At 36.3% G+C, this 14,080-nt stretch overlaps 1 protein-coding gene across 1 annotated transcript in view; it reads right to left on the bottom strand.

Annotated features, from left to right (window-relative positions):
- sumf1 (sulfatase modifying factor 1) overlaps window positions 1–14,080 on the bottom strand; it is a 29,125-nt gene that overhangs the window by 2,036 nt on the left and 13,009 nt on the right. The window contains exons 4-8 of the mRNA XM_015347384.2: window positions 12,818–12,900; window positions 11,997–12,119; window positions 10,122–10,236; window positions 8,239–8,352; window positions 3,777–3,836 (exon numbers count right to left, since the gene is read on the bottom strand). Of these exons, the coding sequence (XP_015202870.2) occupies window positions 3,777–3,836; window positions 8,239–8,352; window positions 10,122–10,236; window positions 11,997–12,119; window positions 12,818–12,900 (495 nt within the window). The remainder of the gene's footprint in view (window positions 1–3,776; window positions 3,837–8,238; window positions 8,353–10,121; window positions 10,237–11,996; window positions 12,120–12,817; window positions 12,901–14,080) is intronic.

Here is a 14,080-nt window from a genome sequence, read left to right as displayed (position 1 = left end):
TATAATATTGCGGTGTGCCTTCATCTGATAATCTCAAAAATGATCTAGAAATCAGTTATTGGAACAAATTTCATGCTCATTATTCACTTACTAAGCACTATATTATGTACATTTCTTTAATCTGAGAAAACTTTTGCTATTCATTAGCATTATCAATTTCTCATGCCATTAAGTAAAAGCAAAACTATACAACTAAGCAGGTTTACATTCCAAGTGGCCTCTAACTCTAATTAATAGATATTCATTTTTGAAAAACTCTTTCTATATTGTGGCATTAAAAATACAACTAATGAGTATTAGAACAAATAGTATTTGTTGTCTTTTTAATGCCACTTAGAATATTTCATTCCAATCCCAAATACAGCAATAAGTAGGACAAGGCTCAATATAATCTTCACACACGTTTTAAGACACTGTACTTTTTATCCATTTACAAACATACAACTCCCAGTACATAAAGTTTTTTCCTGACAACAGTATACCAGTGAAATTATGAAACAGAAAAGAAGAAACGCCCTTCCTCAAGGGCTGTTTGATAGAAAAGGTGTTACTGACAAGCTTTGTTTTTATGAAACTATCCACAACTACTCCTCTCCCAAACTTTCTTATGAATTTGCTCACAGACTCCATTTTCAAAACCTGCCCTATTTTTGGAATCATTTCCACATATTAAAAACCTACTGAATTTATAGTATCAATATTTAAGATCAATGCAAACTGAACCATTTTAGAATTTGTGTTATTTATGAATAAGCTTGCCCTTTTACCATAGCAACCAGGCTGAATAAGTAATGGGCCGTTAGGAGCTGTCAGCTGGGAGGAAGAGCCCTCTGTACATTGTTTAGCAAATGAGACTCCCAGGACAGTCACCTAGCAACCCTTCTGTCACCTCACAGGGTGCTCAATTCCTGCTCATTATTTCACGTTTATGGCCTAGAAAGAGCTCAAAATGAGAAACAAAAAGAGAAAAGTCAGATTCTGAAGAGATGTGGAGATTATAGACATAATAATGTCATCTATACCAGGAAGCTCATATGCCCAATTGCGACTCAAGTCTCACAGAGGAGCGAAATGAAGCCATCAGCAGATGAATATGACAGTTCTTTTGGGGCACACAATTAGCCAGGTGAAATAGACACACTCTTTATTTATTATGATTTCAAGTTTTGGAACTTTTCAGCAGTATATTTTATGATGTCAAAAGCTGCCTATACCCAAGTAATTTTTGGTATTAATTCAAATATCCTTTAGACAAAACAGACTGCCACTAAAGAAATCCCCAATTATATTACCTCAGTAATATCTCAGTTAATATGATTTTTTAATCAAAATAAACATAACTCATGGGTTACTTCTTTGCTAACAAGCTGAAAAAACTTGTGTTTGTCATTGGTCATTATGGATTCTGCTGAATTAAAAAAGAATATTACATTCTATTTCTGTACTTTCCTGGGCTTTCTGAGCACCAAGAGATTTTCTCATCCTCACCCCCCCCCCAAAAAAAAAGAGAACAGATTACACTGACCCAGATACCAATCTGAATTTCAATAAGAACTGCTATTTCTGTCCATCTCAAGGTTAAACTCTGAGGGATTGAAAACTGGTTTTCTCAAAAGAAACATATTTTAGAGGAACTTAGTTAATTTTTAAAAAAGGGGAGGGCAGAATCAAGAAATGTACCTTTTGAATTCAAAGTTTTTTTTTCAAATTAACAGAAGATGTACAAACTAGAGCATTTCATAATAATCAATCATAATTCTGAAATTATAGTATGTACTCTTTTATTCCAATTACAGATTGAACCCCAACAAGGTAAAAAACAGCTGGAGGCTCTTCAGCTTAGATTGGACAACTATGTTCCTATTGTTAACTTTTTTCTGATAAAGTTTAATAATTCATTACATACAAAGACTTCTATGACTAACCTCATATAGGTAAATCATAAATTCTGATGCTTAATTTAAATAGCAGGATGGGTTACAGAACGCACTACAATACTAGTACAATACAATGAATTTTTCTCCCTTATTTTTCGATTATTGCTACTTAAACTTTATTTCCAAGATTTGAAGCGTTGTTGACTACTAATATTACAGATAAACACTGTGTATGAATAAAGCTTTTGACAGACCTTATTTTAGCTACAGTAGGTCTGGTTGAGCTACATTTGTGCTAACAGTTTTTGTTAAACAGATTTTGAGCTGTAAGAAAACAATGCCTCTTTGCCTTCACCTAAAAACAAATATACTGGAGCTGCTATTTTTGTGAGCTCAGTATGTCCATATTTACTTGTGTAAGAGCTATGATAAATGTGTCCTTGTAGAAGGACACCTGCTGACAGTGGGTTCTGTTAGAGTACAAGGGGCAAGACAAATAAAGGACAGCCTGGGGATGATTCTTTCAACACAGGACAAAAACAAATATGGCTGTTTAGAGCGACCAGACTCTTTATTTGTAACCATTTTCAAGTTTTTACATCCTTTTTCATTTTCTTATTAATTAAAATGTTCTTCTGCCTTGACCCTCACTGCAACTAGCAGCTTGACGTGGATGAAAACTGCTAGGAATGCTCAGGGTGCATTCCTGAGCATGCACCACAAAATTATCCTTATAGAGATGAAGCTCCTGTTTATTTCAAAATAGAAAATATCTCACTTGCAAGATCCTAATCTTCTAAAAAAAAGCTCTCTTCTAGTAAAATAAAATTGTCAGGAACCACATTTAAATTATATTTCTTAGTGTTTCTCTGCTGCAGGCTACACACAACTTGAAAGATACTGTACATTTTGTCCCCCACTTAATAAGGATTTATTGATGGGAAAATATTTTCTAATGAATAAAATATACAGCACCAGGAAAAAAGAGGGTCAGACAGCTTGCAGTCTTTTTCTCATGAAAATGGAACAGAGCTCCTGGGAATGTGTACCAATTCACTGAAGAAAATCCAGTCCAAGTTCAGTGTCACTGGAACCTGTTCAGGTGCCTTTTATGCACTAGCATTAGAAGCAATCATTTGGAGTGCATGCACAGCTCTCTAGTAGTCCATCAAACTCTAAAGACTAAAATTGTTATTATTGAACCTTTTCAAAGGAAGATGGATGTGTACTGTTATACTGATGGGAAGCCAGTTTCATTATCTGGGTATGTAGCTAGAAAAAATGTTACATCACAGACTGGAGAGCCCATTAAGAATTATAGTGTGTCTTGAAAATACGAGGCATCAATGGATTAAAATACAATACATTTCAGAGATCAAAAGAGTTTCTTAAAGAATTCTTAGTGTGATTCAACATTCATTCTCCCCTACCATGGCTTTGTTCCTTTAAATGTAATACCCACAAAGGAAAACACATTTTAAAAAGCTAGAATAGTGCTGCTAATTTGTGCAATTCAAAAGCAGAGCAGCAATATACAGTATCCTGAGAGGCATTAAAAATGCAATCAATGCAATTTGTTTCAATTTTTAATACCTCTCAGGATATCTCCAAACATGTATTTAGTCTGTAAACACTTTTATGGTACTGATATCTTGGATATTGGTACCATGTCAGTTATTTCAAATGCACACACTGAAATAATGGTTTAAAATAATCAATGAACAAACAATAAAGTTAAAATTGACTCAGTATTGCTCAGTAGTAAGGGGAGTAAACACACACATATTTATGGTTCTAAAACACCATCAAATAGACCTTGTTCTTTCAATCACATCTCACTAGGTTTATCATTTTGACATATTAATAATCTATTGAGGTAGAGACTGCTTAGAAATCTACCTTGTGACACATGTAGGATCCTCCTTTCTTCACTTTGTCTTTTCCTGTAGTTGGTCCTTTCTGAAATAAAGTCAACAATCATATTTTTAAAAATTGGGCTATGAATTTTATTTTTTTTTACGGCCGCAAAAGAATATTGTTTTCCGCCTGTGTGAAATAGCTGGCATTTTCACTCCAAAAGAGCCATGATTTTAGAGTGATAGAGTGGAGATGTTTTCTATTTTAAAAAAAGACACTGGCAATCCTTTGTAACTTTATGTACATGAAATCCACAGATTGTGTTGCTCATAAAAAGGAAGTTATGTTTAAGAAAAACATGCTTTAATTACTTGATTTTCTTTTCTCCTTCAAAGGGAATAGGTAGTTTAATATTGATCGCTGAAAATTATTTAGCAGCCCTAAGTAAGACGACTTCTTTTTAATATGCTAAACAAACCTAATGCTTTGGAAAGGCCGAATGGGCATATCGAACTCAACCTTCTTTGGAACAGCCAAAAGTTAATTCCACACTGGAAAGTATAAAGATGAAACACTGTTTTTCGGCTGTTGAGCCTTCTTCAGATTTCCCAAAATACTACTATGCTATTCAATGTTTACACTGCATGTTAAAAATTGAGTAATGTTAGAGGCTGAGCAATTGAGAGCCTAGGGTTTGATCAGATTAACTGGGCAAAGGACCTAAATGTAACTCTACTGTTTTGGCTCTCTGGGTAACCACAAAATACAAAGGACTGACATTTAAGGCAGACCACTTCCTATGCCTTCCTGCTTCTATCAGAGAGAAGGCTCAAATATCACTCATGTCTGATTCAGCTACAGCATTCATACCCTGGAGAACTTCCATTCTTTTAACTTCTGCCCCTTTTAAACACATTGCGAGTTTGTACTACTACTTTTCAATCTTGTCCCCACAAAACAAAGTTTCATTATTGTCTTCAATGATGTCATCATTGATATCTGAGATATTTCTGAATGTTACTCAGTAGACAAGATTGTCTAAAATGAGGGCAGGCAGTGCATGTTTTGTTTCTAGTTTAATTAAACTCGTGCCGTACAAAACAATGTTGGAAAACATAATTCTTTTAAAAAAAACCACTGTGAACATTCTGTACTCTTTCCATTTAGTTCAAAGTTTTAGCCTAGAAAAATGTCTTAGACCTGTCTGTATTAAACAAGCTGCAAACATTCAATGGTTACAAAATTAACCCTGTTAAATAGCACCAGTAGTACTAAATGGATATTCTTATGAAAGGGGAGTACTGTGTGCCGGTTGTAATTTCTTCTCATTAGCCACGAACCTTTTGGATCACTGTTACCTTCTGGCACATTTCACGTATTTTATGGCAGAAAACAAATGGATTTCAATAGCAAGGATTACAAGTGTCTAAAATTTTAACACTTAAAAAACAAAAGCATCCTGGAAAAAAACACAATAGTGAAGTTTAAAGTTATTGCTTTTGTCCAGTTATTAAAAATAGCTCTTAGTCACCCTCTATTGGATTGTGAGGATGCGGCTTTAGATCCGTGGAACTAACTGAAGTTGCTCACACTGTTGCTGGAGCAGTTTGTATAACAGTTCTGATGGTTGACGTGTGATTTTCCTACCGAGTCTGATTTTTATTCTAAGTGAGTTTTTCTCAATTATTTAAAACTGCTTCAGATGGGTACATTTTACTGTACATGTTTTCTCAACCTGTCTGTAAAAATCACTTTGCTTTTTATAGACGCCTTTGTAATTCATGCAAATTTATTAGGCTTGATTGTAGTAACATTATCTGACCTGAGCTTTACCTTTCTGCCAGCATTAAATTGAAAATCATGATGATTTGACAAACCTAAGTGACAAAGTGCCTCTCTATAATCAAAACACTGAGGTTCAAACCTCATTTATGTCACCTATTGATTCCCCAAATGGCAGTGAACAATGTACAAAGTATTACTAGGATAGGACTGTGATTAACTGGCCAGGACTCTCTTAACTTCAGGAACTAGGAGAAGTCTCCTGAAGACTGATCCTTTAAATGTTGACTTGAACAAATGTTGAGAATGCCCAGTATGGCTGTCACAGAGGACTCTGAGTTGTGTTAAACCAGTCTTAAAAACAATCAATACATATTTTTTACTTCTATCTTCTCTGAAAGATTTAAGAAAAAAGTTACAATAAAATGAAATAAAGCATCTAAATTCAGCTTTTAGAGTTCACAAGATATTGAAAACTGGCAGGTACATTTGATGAATGGTCAGATACATAAACAAGTAGGTATCAATGGACTACATTTCCTTTACCTTCAGAATAAGCCAATATGTGCTATTGTTTTATTATTGAGAAATGCTTAATACACAACAAAATCACAAAAGATTAATTTCCTTCATATGCTTACCCCCGTTTTAATATAACATTGTTGAAGACTTTGTTGTGCAGTTTGTAATCAAACGTTTAAAGTGCCTTTTTAAGCCCAATTTGTTTTTCACTTCACAGTAAACTAGTAAATTACTTCAGCTAGGAAAAGTGCTATTTTCATTATCCAGACCTAATGAACCTCATCTTATAACCTGAATTGAATTTTGAAGTGGTCACCTGGCAACCATCTGGTGATTTGGCATGGTCTTGCCTAATTAGGATACCAACTGTGTCAGTAGTACTAATTTGGTGTGTAATGTGCAAGTAATTTCAGTGGCTTCACATTTAAGTAACATTAAACTTAAACCCATTCCCTCTTTCACTACTATAAATATACCCAGAATTAATTATTATTCATTAAAGGTGTCCAAAAAAGTGCATGCATTTTCTTGTATTAAACCCTTAGAAATACTTTGAACATCTAGATATACTTATTAAAGAAATATTTCTTAATAAAAATAGGGTGCATAAGTACATCACGGAAATTAAATGTGTAAAAGTTTGACTTGGTTATAATGCATAGCTATTTTTCATTTATTAATCATCTTTCCTAGAATTTCTTTTGAAAATGTAGAATCAGAAGTGTATGCAGAAGTTCATTAGTTTGAGTGCCATAACACCTAGGTATTTTCAAGAAGCAATTTACCTAATATGACTTATTTTCATCTTGAACCTAGGTGCCATTTTACTAAATAAATTAACAGAGTGCTTTAGCTTCTAATAAAATTAGGAAAGATAGCCAATGAGAGAAAGAGTATACCATGCCACACCACAGCCCTGTCTCTTTATGCCTTAAAAAGGACTTGTCTATGTTGGAAACAAAGCTAAGCAAACTAATATCCCTAAAAAAAGAAGAAGAGTTATCTTTTTATTGCTGCAGTATTTCTTGTTGCCAAAAATAATTTTGTGACAATGAAAAACAAGAGAACAAAGATGTCTGTGGTGTGCTTTTGATCTGGGGCCTTTTAAATGAGTACTACAGCAAGTGACAAAGAGGAAGCAAGACAGCAGTCTGATAACATCCTACAAAGCATATAGCACAATGTACAGTATCATCTATAATTTGATAACATCCAATGCATTATTTAAAATGTTTATGATAATACTAGGGTGGCATGGTGGCACAGTGGTTAGTATTGATGCCTCGCAGCCTGGGGCCCTGGGGGTAAATTGTGGACCTGTGGCGCTATCTGCGTGGAGTCTGTATGTTCTCCCTGTGTTTACGTGAGTTTCCTCTGGATCCTATGGTCTCCTCCCATAGTCAGTAGACAACCCTGCTGCTAGGTTAACTGGCTTCTGGGAAAATTGACCAATTACTCCTCAGTCCACAACCAGCACAAAGTGAAAATTGTCGTTTCTTGTAGATATTAATGTTCCGTTTACCTGAATCACTGCTATAACCACAAACAAAACAGAAACAGGCCGATGAGAGAGAGAGAGAAATACAACTGAGAAAGTGGCAAAAGAAAATGTCTTGGTTAAGCAATTCATTCTTTCATGACTGAAAGAAACATAATTTATCACACTAGTGCCACTAGTACTCTTTGTTGCATTTAGTAAAGCTGGTTTGTATTCAAGTTGCTTTTTAATCTTTATGGCACCGAGATGTAAAGAACAGAGGTAATGCATCTGAAGAATTTCTTTAATTTCTTTAAAAATTCAGCATTAATCTATCATTCATAATTTATAACCTGCCTCTGTTTTTAATATCTAAATCCAAAGGATTGCAGTTAGCACTTTCACTATTGCTGTTGCTGCTTGCTCTGTACTTGTAATGTTCAGATTCTTAATATTCAAGGAATCGTTAAATCCAGTTCCTACTTTTTCCTTTGTGTCATTAACACCTGCATCTGCACACTGAACGGGACTAGAAATACAAATAAATTATAAAGTGCTGCATTAGTTAAATCACTGAAAAATCTTTCACTATTCTTATTTAGCAATGATGCCTCTTGCCTTACAAATGAGAGGAGAAGACTATGAATCCGGACTTGTTTAGATCAATGAAATCAAATCACCCCCCCCTTAGTTGTTCTAATAAATTTTAAGCGTGATACTTACAGGGTTGTGAACCTCATCAGTGGTGTGGTGTACACTCCACCAATCTGCAGTCCATTCCCATGCATTCCCCACAATGTTGTACAGACCATACCCATTGGCAGGAAATGAGGTCACCTGCAGTATATGGAAGGAAGATCATACATTTGGTTTAGTGCATGGTGGAGAATCGCTTCTACATTTCATCCTATATCTGGCTGCCCTGTCCGTGTCAGTTTGTTTCTTTATATGAACCACCATTCTAAAACAATTTCAGATACTTTTGTGTGACAAAAGATGACAGAGAAATGTAAGCACTGGTGAAAACCCCACTCAGAATTGTTTTTTTTATACAATTGTGACTTTTGCAATTAATGGAGTGATCTTTGCTCGTGATGCATCAATTATTTCTCCCATTTCTCACTTAGCTCTTTTTGGTCTCGCGCATCATTAAGTTTGACACGAATTGCAGGAAACGTAACGGACGCTTTCCCAGTGTAATGCGGTGAAAACCGGAATCACTGATTTTTCCATCTGTGTTTTGCCATTGCCATATGCTCTCCTTGCTGAGTCAGGACTCATTTGTTTATTGCACAGTAATATGCTCACATTTGCCGGTGCAGTAAAAATAACAGTTATGCTGAAAAACATGCACAAAGTTCATTGTGAAACAAATGACCTTTGATGATAAAGAAAGTGCCAGTTTTTGTTCCAGAAACAAAACTGAAATATGTTAATTGTATTGATGCCTGATATTTTAACGTATAATTTGCATAAGTTAACTGACTTAATTAACAAAATCTATGGACTTGTTTCTATTAAAATACATTTGAAATAATTTGTTCTAATAATTTGTAACTTTTTTTTTACAAATAATTTAAAATTATTTGTAATTTGAAAACAATATAAACCACAAACAAGTCTTCTTTGGCACCAGTGTGAGTTCACTGTTTTGTAAAGTAGTTTTAAGCATTATAATTACTACAGACATGGTGGAGTTTGACAGGCAAAAGGCAATGCAATCTGCATAGATTTAACTACAGACAGGGATTTGGAAAGCAGATAACTTGTAGTTTGTACAGGCATGCTGTGCTGCTCAGAACTGATAAAAAAAAACAGCAAACAAATTTGTATGAGAAGGCACAGTCTTCACAATCCCACAGAGGCTCTTAGCCACCACTTTGAAGCATTTGCTTAAGGTAATTGAGCACACAGATGTTTTAATGGATCTTTTCTGTACCTGACAGCAGTACAAGACAGGTTATCAGAAATGAGAGATTTCAAAGACATGTATTTATATTGAAAATGTGTTTGTGTGTAAGGTGTTAAAAACTTATAAATAATCACAGAAAAAATCCAAAATCCAGTATATGGCATACATCTGAAAATGTCTCACATTTTCAGTGTTGTGTGATTTTCTAACTAGTTAGAACATCAAAATGACTCTTTAACATCTCCTACAGAATCCCAAACCAATACTTTAATTTCAGAAGTGTTCTCAGAAATTCCACTTCCTAATAGTTCTTCTTTAAAACACATACTGAAACCGGATCCATGTGAATCCATGTAATATCACCTCTTCATTCCTCTTTTCATCGTCGGATCTCAACTTGTACTCATTTATTATCGTAAATCTGCACACTATCATCAAACCTTTCCAATTTTTTTTAAGCAACCTTTTACAAATATGTTGGCTGTTATTATAAGAAACACCTCAACAAATTCTAAAACCACTGCTCGGGCACAAATCATACTACTGTGTGTGTGAGCGCTTGTGTGTTCCGAAATCGGCAGACATTGCTGCTAAGACTCCCTCATCTTCAAGAGCTCATTTCCCACTATTCTGGGATCTTCGGATTTAAGGAACCCTAAAAAGCAAAGCAGAGTCTTTTAGCATGCGCGCTCACCGGTGAAGTTTTGACGTATCCGTCTTCCCCTGTGTTGTGAACTGGGAATTCACCTTGCCAAAGGTTGGCATAATGCTGTCCCTTCGGAAGTAGCTTATTTCCCCATGGGTACAGTCTACAAAAAAAGCAACAAAAAAAAAGACAATAGGAAAGAAAACGATGGGGTGTAGAAGACGAATTGTCAAAACTGTGACTAATTTTAGCAGCGCACAAAGGGTTTAATAATTATACTGCCTTTGGGGTCGTTAAGGCAATTATCCGCTTTATTATCGGTTATTTTTAGTGTAGTTAAGTTTGTACCCCAGGGGTTGAGGCTCTTTAGTAAAGAGCCTATTTCTGAAAAGAAAAAGAAAAACAGAAATTCTGAAGAGCTAATTCATCACATCAACACGAGCATTCAAATAAATACCAGTAAGGCTGTTTTCTTTGTTGTTAACCGAGATAACAACAAGGGGTAGGACTCTCCAGCCTTCTTAGATTTTATGAGTAGTGCAGAAAGGTTCCCTTTGATGTAATCCAGATCCGTGGTGCCAGAAAAATAATGAGGATTTAAGTGTATATCTGGTGGTACTGAAACTTCAATGGTTGAGGTAGAATTGGAAGTTTATGACATTGGATGTTGGTATAAAACAATGGGGGTTGCACTTTGGCAAATAAAAATTAAAAATAGAATAATTTGCAATCTTATGTAATAAGGATTCAATTAATCTCTGGAAAATGGAAAATCCATCTCACTGCTACATCTTTTTTTTTTTATAAAAGTGCTCTTCTGTCTCCAGAGCGCTGACCTTTCATTTACTACAAAACGGTTATCAATAGGCAATTTTGTTTCGCTTCACCTGTCAGTTCTGTTTTCACATTTCCTCCAGCCCAAATGCAAATAGACATAGAGAGCAGTAATAAGGAAACTGGCATAAGGGAAAGGAGACATTAATCGGGCTTATCTGAGAAGAGCCTAATAAAAAAAATCAGACATGGCACTGTGGAAGAATGACAAACCAATTTAAAATGGAAATCTCTTGACCCGCTGATTTACTGGAACTTACATACAATTGTTTTTTTTTTATTCACTCTTTAAAGCAGGGATGTACAGTATGACCAATGAAAATTATTTATTGAGCCACTGCAATGTAATAACACAACACTGGAACAAAAGTTTTATCTCTTAGTGTTCTCTCCAAGCAGCAGTTTATCCGATGAAAGTGCTTAGCTGTTATAATATGAGTTTAATCAGGTTTCTATTTCAGATGCCCCACCTAACAGCCTTGCAGGAGAATCCTACTATTTAGTATACAGTTACATACATATAAAGTACACAGAGCCCTCTTTGTGATACGAGGCTTCTTTGTGGAAACAAGATTTATGTCATCTCCTTGACTGTAGTCAGATACAAAGACCTAGTGAATGACTTTTGGGGATTTTGTTTTACTAATTAAGCTTCTATATTGCGAGGCTGTAGAGGGAAATCAAACTAGACTGCCTCTTCGTGCCGTGCGGATTTGAAGAAGCCACGAAAAAAAGAGGGGGAAGACTTTGAAACCTATGGAAATATTAGCATTTCCATGTTAAAATGACCATTAGAAAAAACATGTTCTGCCACAGTTAATGCCATACCCACAAATATTAGCATATTGCATAAATGTCGCTGTCTGGGACTGCATCGTAGACAAGGTCGAGATACCAGACAATAATCTGTTTCCAATTGCTCCAGTTTGTAATCAGAGTTTTGTTACACTATTACCTATGTGCCAGGATTGGTACTTTTGATAGGCATCTTTGTACATAGGGTCCATGCCCTAAAATCGCCCTATCCAATTGAGAAGAGGGCACTCCCTCCATGATGTCCATGCAAACAGACGGTTTGTAATAGTGTACCTGTTCTCCAGCCCTCCGCGACAGGCAAACTCCCATTCAGCTTCTGTCGGTAGGCGCTTCTTAGCCCAGGAGCAGTAGGCCATGGCATCATTCCAGGACACATGCAAAACAGGGTGGTTAAGTCTGTAACAGAGGAAGCCGGATGAATGTGACACAATGCACTGTTATTGCTCAGTTATCTGACAAAACGGAGAGTAATGCTTACGGGTGGCAAATGTTCTGATCATACAGGGGATTTATATTTCTTTCAGTTCTGGAACTCATAGTACTTTTTTAGGTATTTACTATTTTCAAAAGATTCAATTTGTTTTTGTTCTGCTTTCAAATGACTCTTTTTTTTTTTAGATGATTGGCTCTCCCCTCCCAATTCTTAAAGTCAGCTTGAGGTGGTTTAAAAAGTGGTTTCCTCAGCTCTTTGAATGCAATTTAATTGGTGCTGGTGTATCATAACTGTCTCTAAGGCAAGATGCACTAACAAAAACCCTGCAAGAATTCATGTAAGCAATACAACATCCCTCAGGTCAGAACAGAACTCGCACTCTTGTAAATCAAACAGGGAACTAAATTCAACCCTCTAAAATGAGAATGCAAATTGTTTATCAGATGTTAACATTTGTTTGGTCAGTGACTTCCTAGCAACTTCAGCACTCTCACCAGAGCAGTTGCTAAGAGGTATGTTAGATGCAGAATAAAAAGAGAGCAGTGTGTAGTGGAGACAGTGTGTGAGAGAAAAACCCTATTATTGTAGTTTTCCTGTGCCCACACCTTTAATTAGGCTTCGGAACTAGTGTACTGTATGTGGCTATGGTGCACTTTCCTACCTATCTGATATGTTGGAGTCAGGTCCTTCAGGATGCCTCCAAGTGGCCCCTTTCACTGGCAACCACCAGGGAGCAGCTGCAACCTTTAAAAGACAGAAAAAAAGAAAAGAGGCCATTTCTGAGACTGCGGCATAACTGCAACACTGCCCTTGCCTCCCTCACGCTGGACACACCGACTGAAGCCACAATCCATAAAATCCCCTCATTTCAAGAGCATTTCAAGGACAGGGAGGAAAATCCTTCAAAATTTAATGTTAAGAAACCCTGTGAAAAGGTTTTAATTACCTTGCAGAGCTGTTTGGTCTGCAACTGGTAATGTAATTAGAATAAACGTGAGTGCTAAATAAATCACCAGGTCAGCAATACAAAGAAATCTTTATCCCCGAGCAATGTAAGCAGTAATTGTGATGTCCGTCCATCGATGTCGATGAAGACAACGACTATCAAGAGATTATTAAGATAGATTTAAATGTGTCCTGACGTGGTTGTTGAGTCCAATCTAGAAGTCTCTACCACAAATACGGTATGTAAGACCAGTAATTACACACATGATGACTGCTCAATCCAGTTCAAAATTCGTTTTGACTGTTTGCACACCTAAGTCTTGTGAGCTTGTTATACGGAAGAGAATACTGTCCTGGGAACCACTGTCTGTTTTGTTCCAGGCGAGGTATTAACACATGCCAAAGAACTTTTTCTATTGCAGCAGGTTTCCATATTCCTTTTCTGGTTTTCAAAAGCTCAAATTGCATTTGAAATTGGTATAAACCTTGTATGGATTTTTGAGTTTCAGATCCCCTGATTTGTGTTTATCGCCTGAAACATAACCCAGGTGGACACCTGCAGACAGGAGAAATGCTTATTGTAGGAGTGCCGGGTTCATAGCCTTTCTCTCCCGTGTCTGATTATCAGCAATTAAGAACTATTTTGGCACAAATAATGGAGCGAGATCTTAAAGAATTTGAGGAGAGACATCTTGCAGGTCTGTAAATTGAGGCTGTTGGAAACAATGCCTCAAACATATTTTTATAATAAGGACTGAGTGCAGAGACTGGTAAACAAAAAGCCTAACCTGGGAACCACCATTCTAAATTTCACCCATCCACTCATTTTCTAACCTCTTCATCCAAATAAAGTTCACGGGGGATCCAGAGCTGGAGCCTATCCCGACAAACAACAGGCACAAGGCAGGATACACCACGGACAGGACACCAGTCCAGCGCAGAGCGAAAATTCAGACACACATACAGGCATGCACACACT

The sequence above is a fragment of the Lepisosteus oculatus genome, chromosome 4 (assembly GCF_040954835.1).
Source record: "Lepisosteus oculatus isolate fLepOcu1 chromosome 4, fLepOcu1.hap2, whole genome shotgun sequence".
Taxonomy (NCBI): Eukaryota; Metazoa; Chordata; class Actinopteri; order Semionotiformes; family Lepisosteidae; genus Lepisosteus; species Lepisosteus oculatus.
The sequence above is the reverse complement of the archived record's forward strand: the minus strand, read 5'-3'. Positions and strand labels throughout refer to the sequence as shown.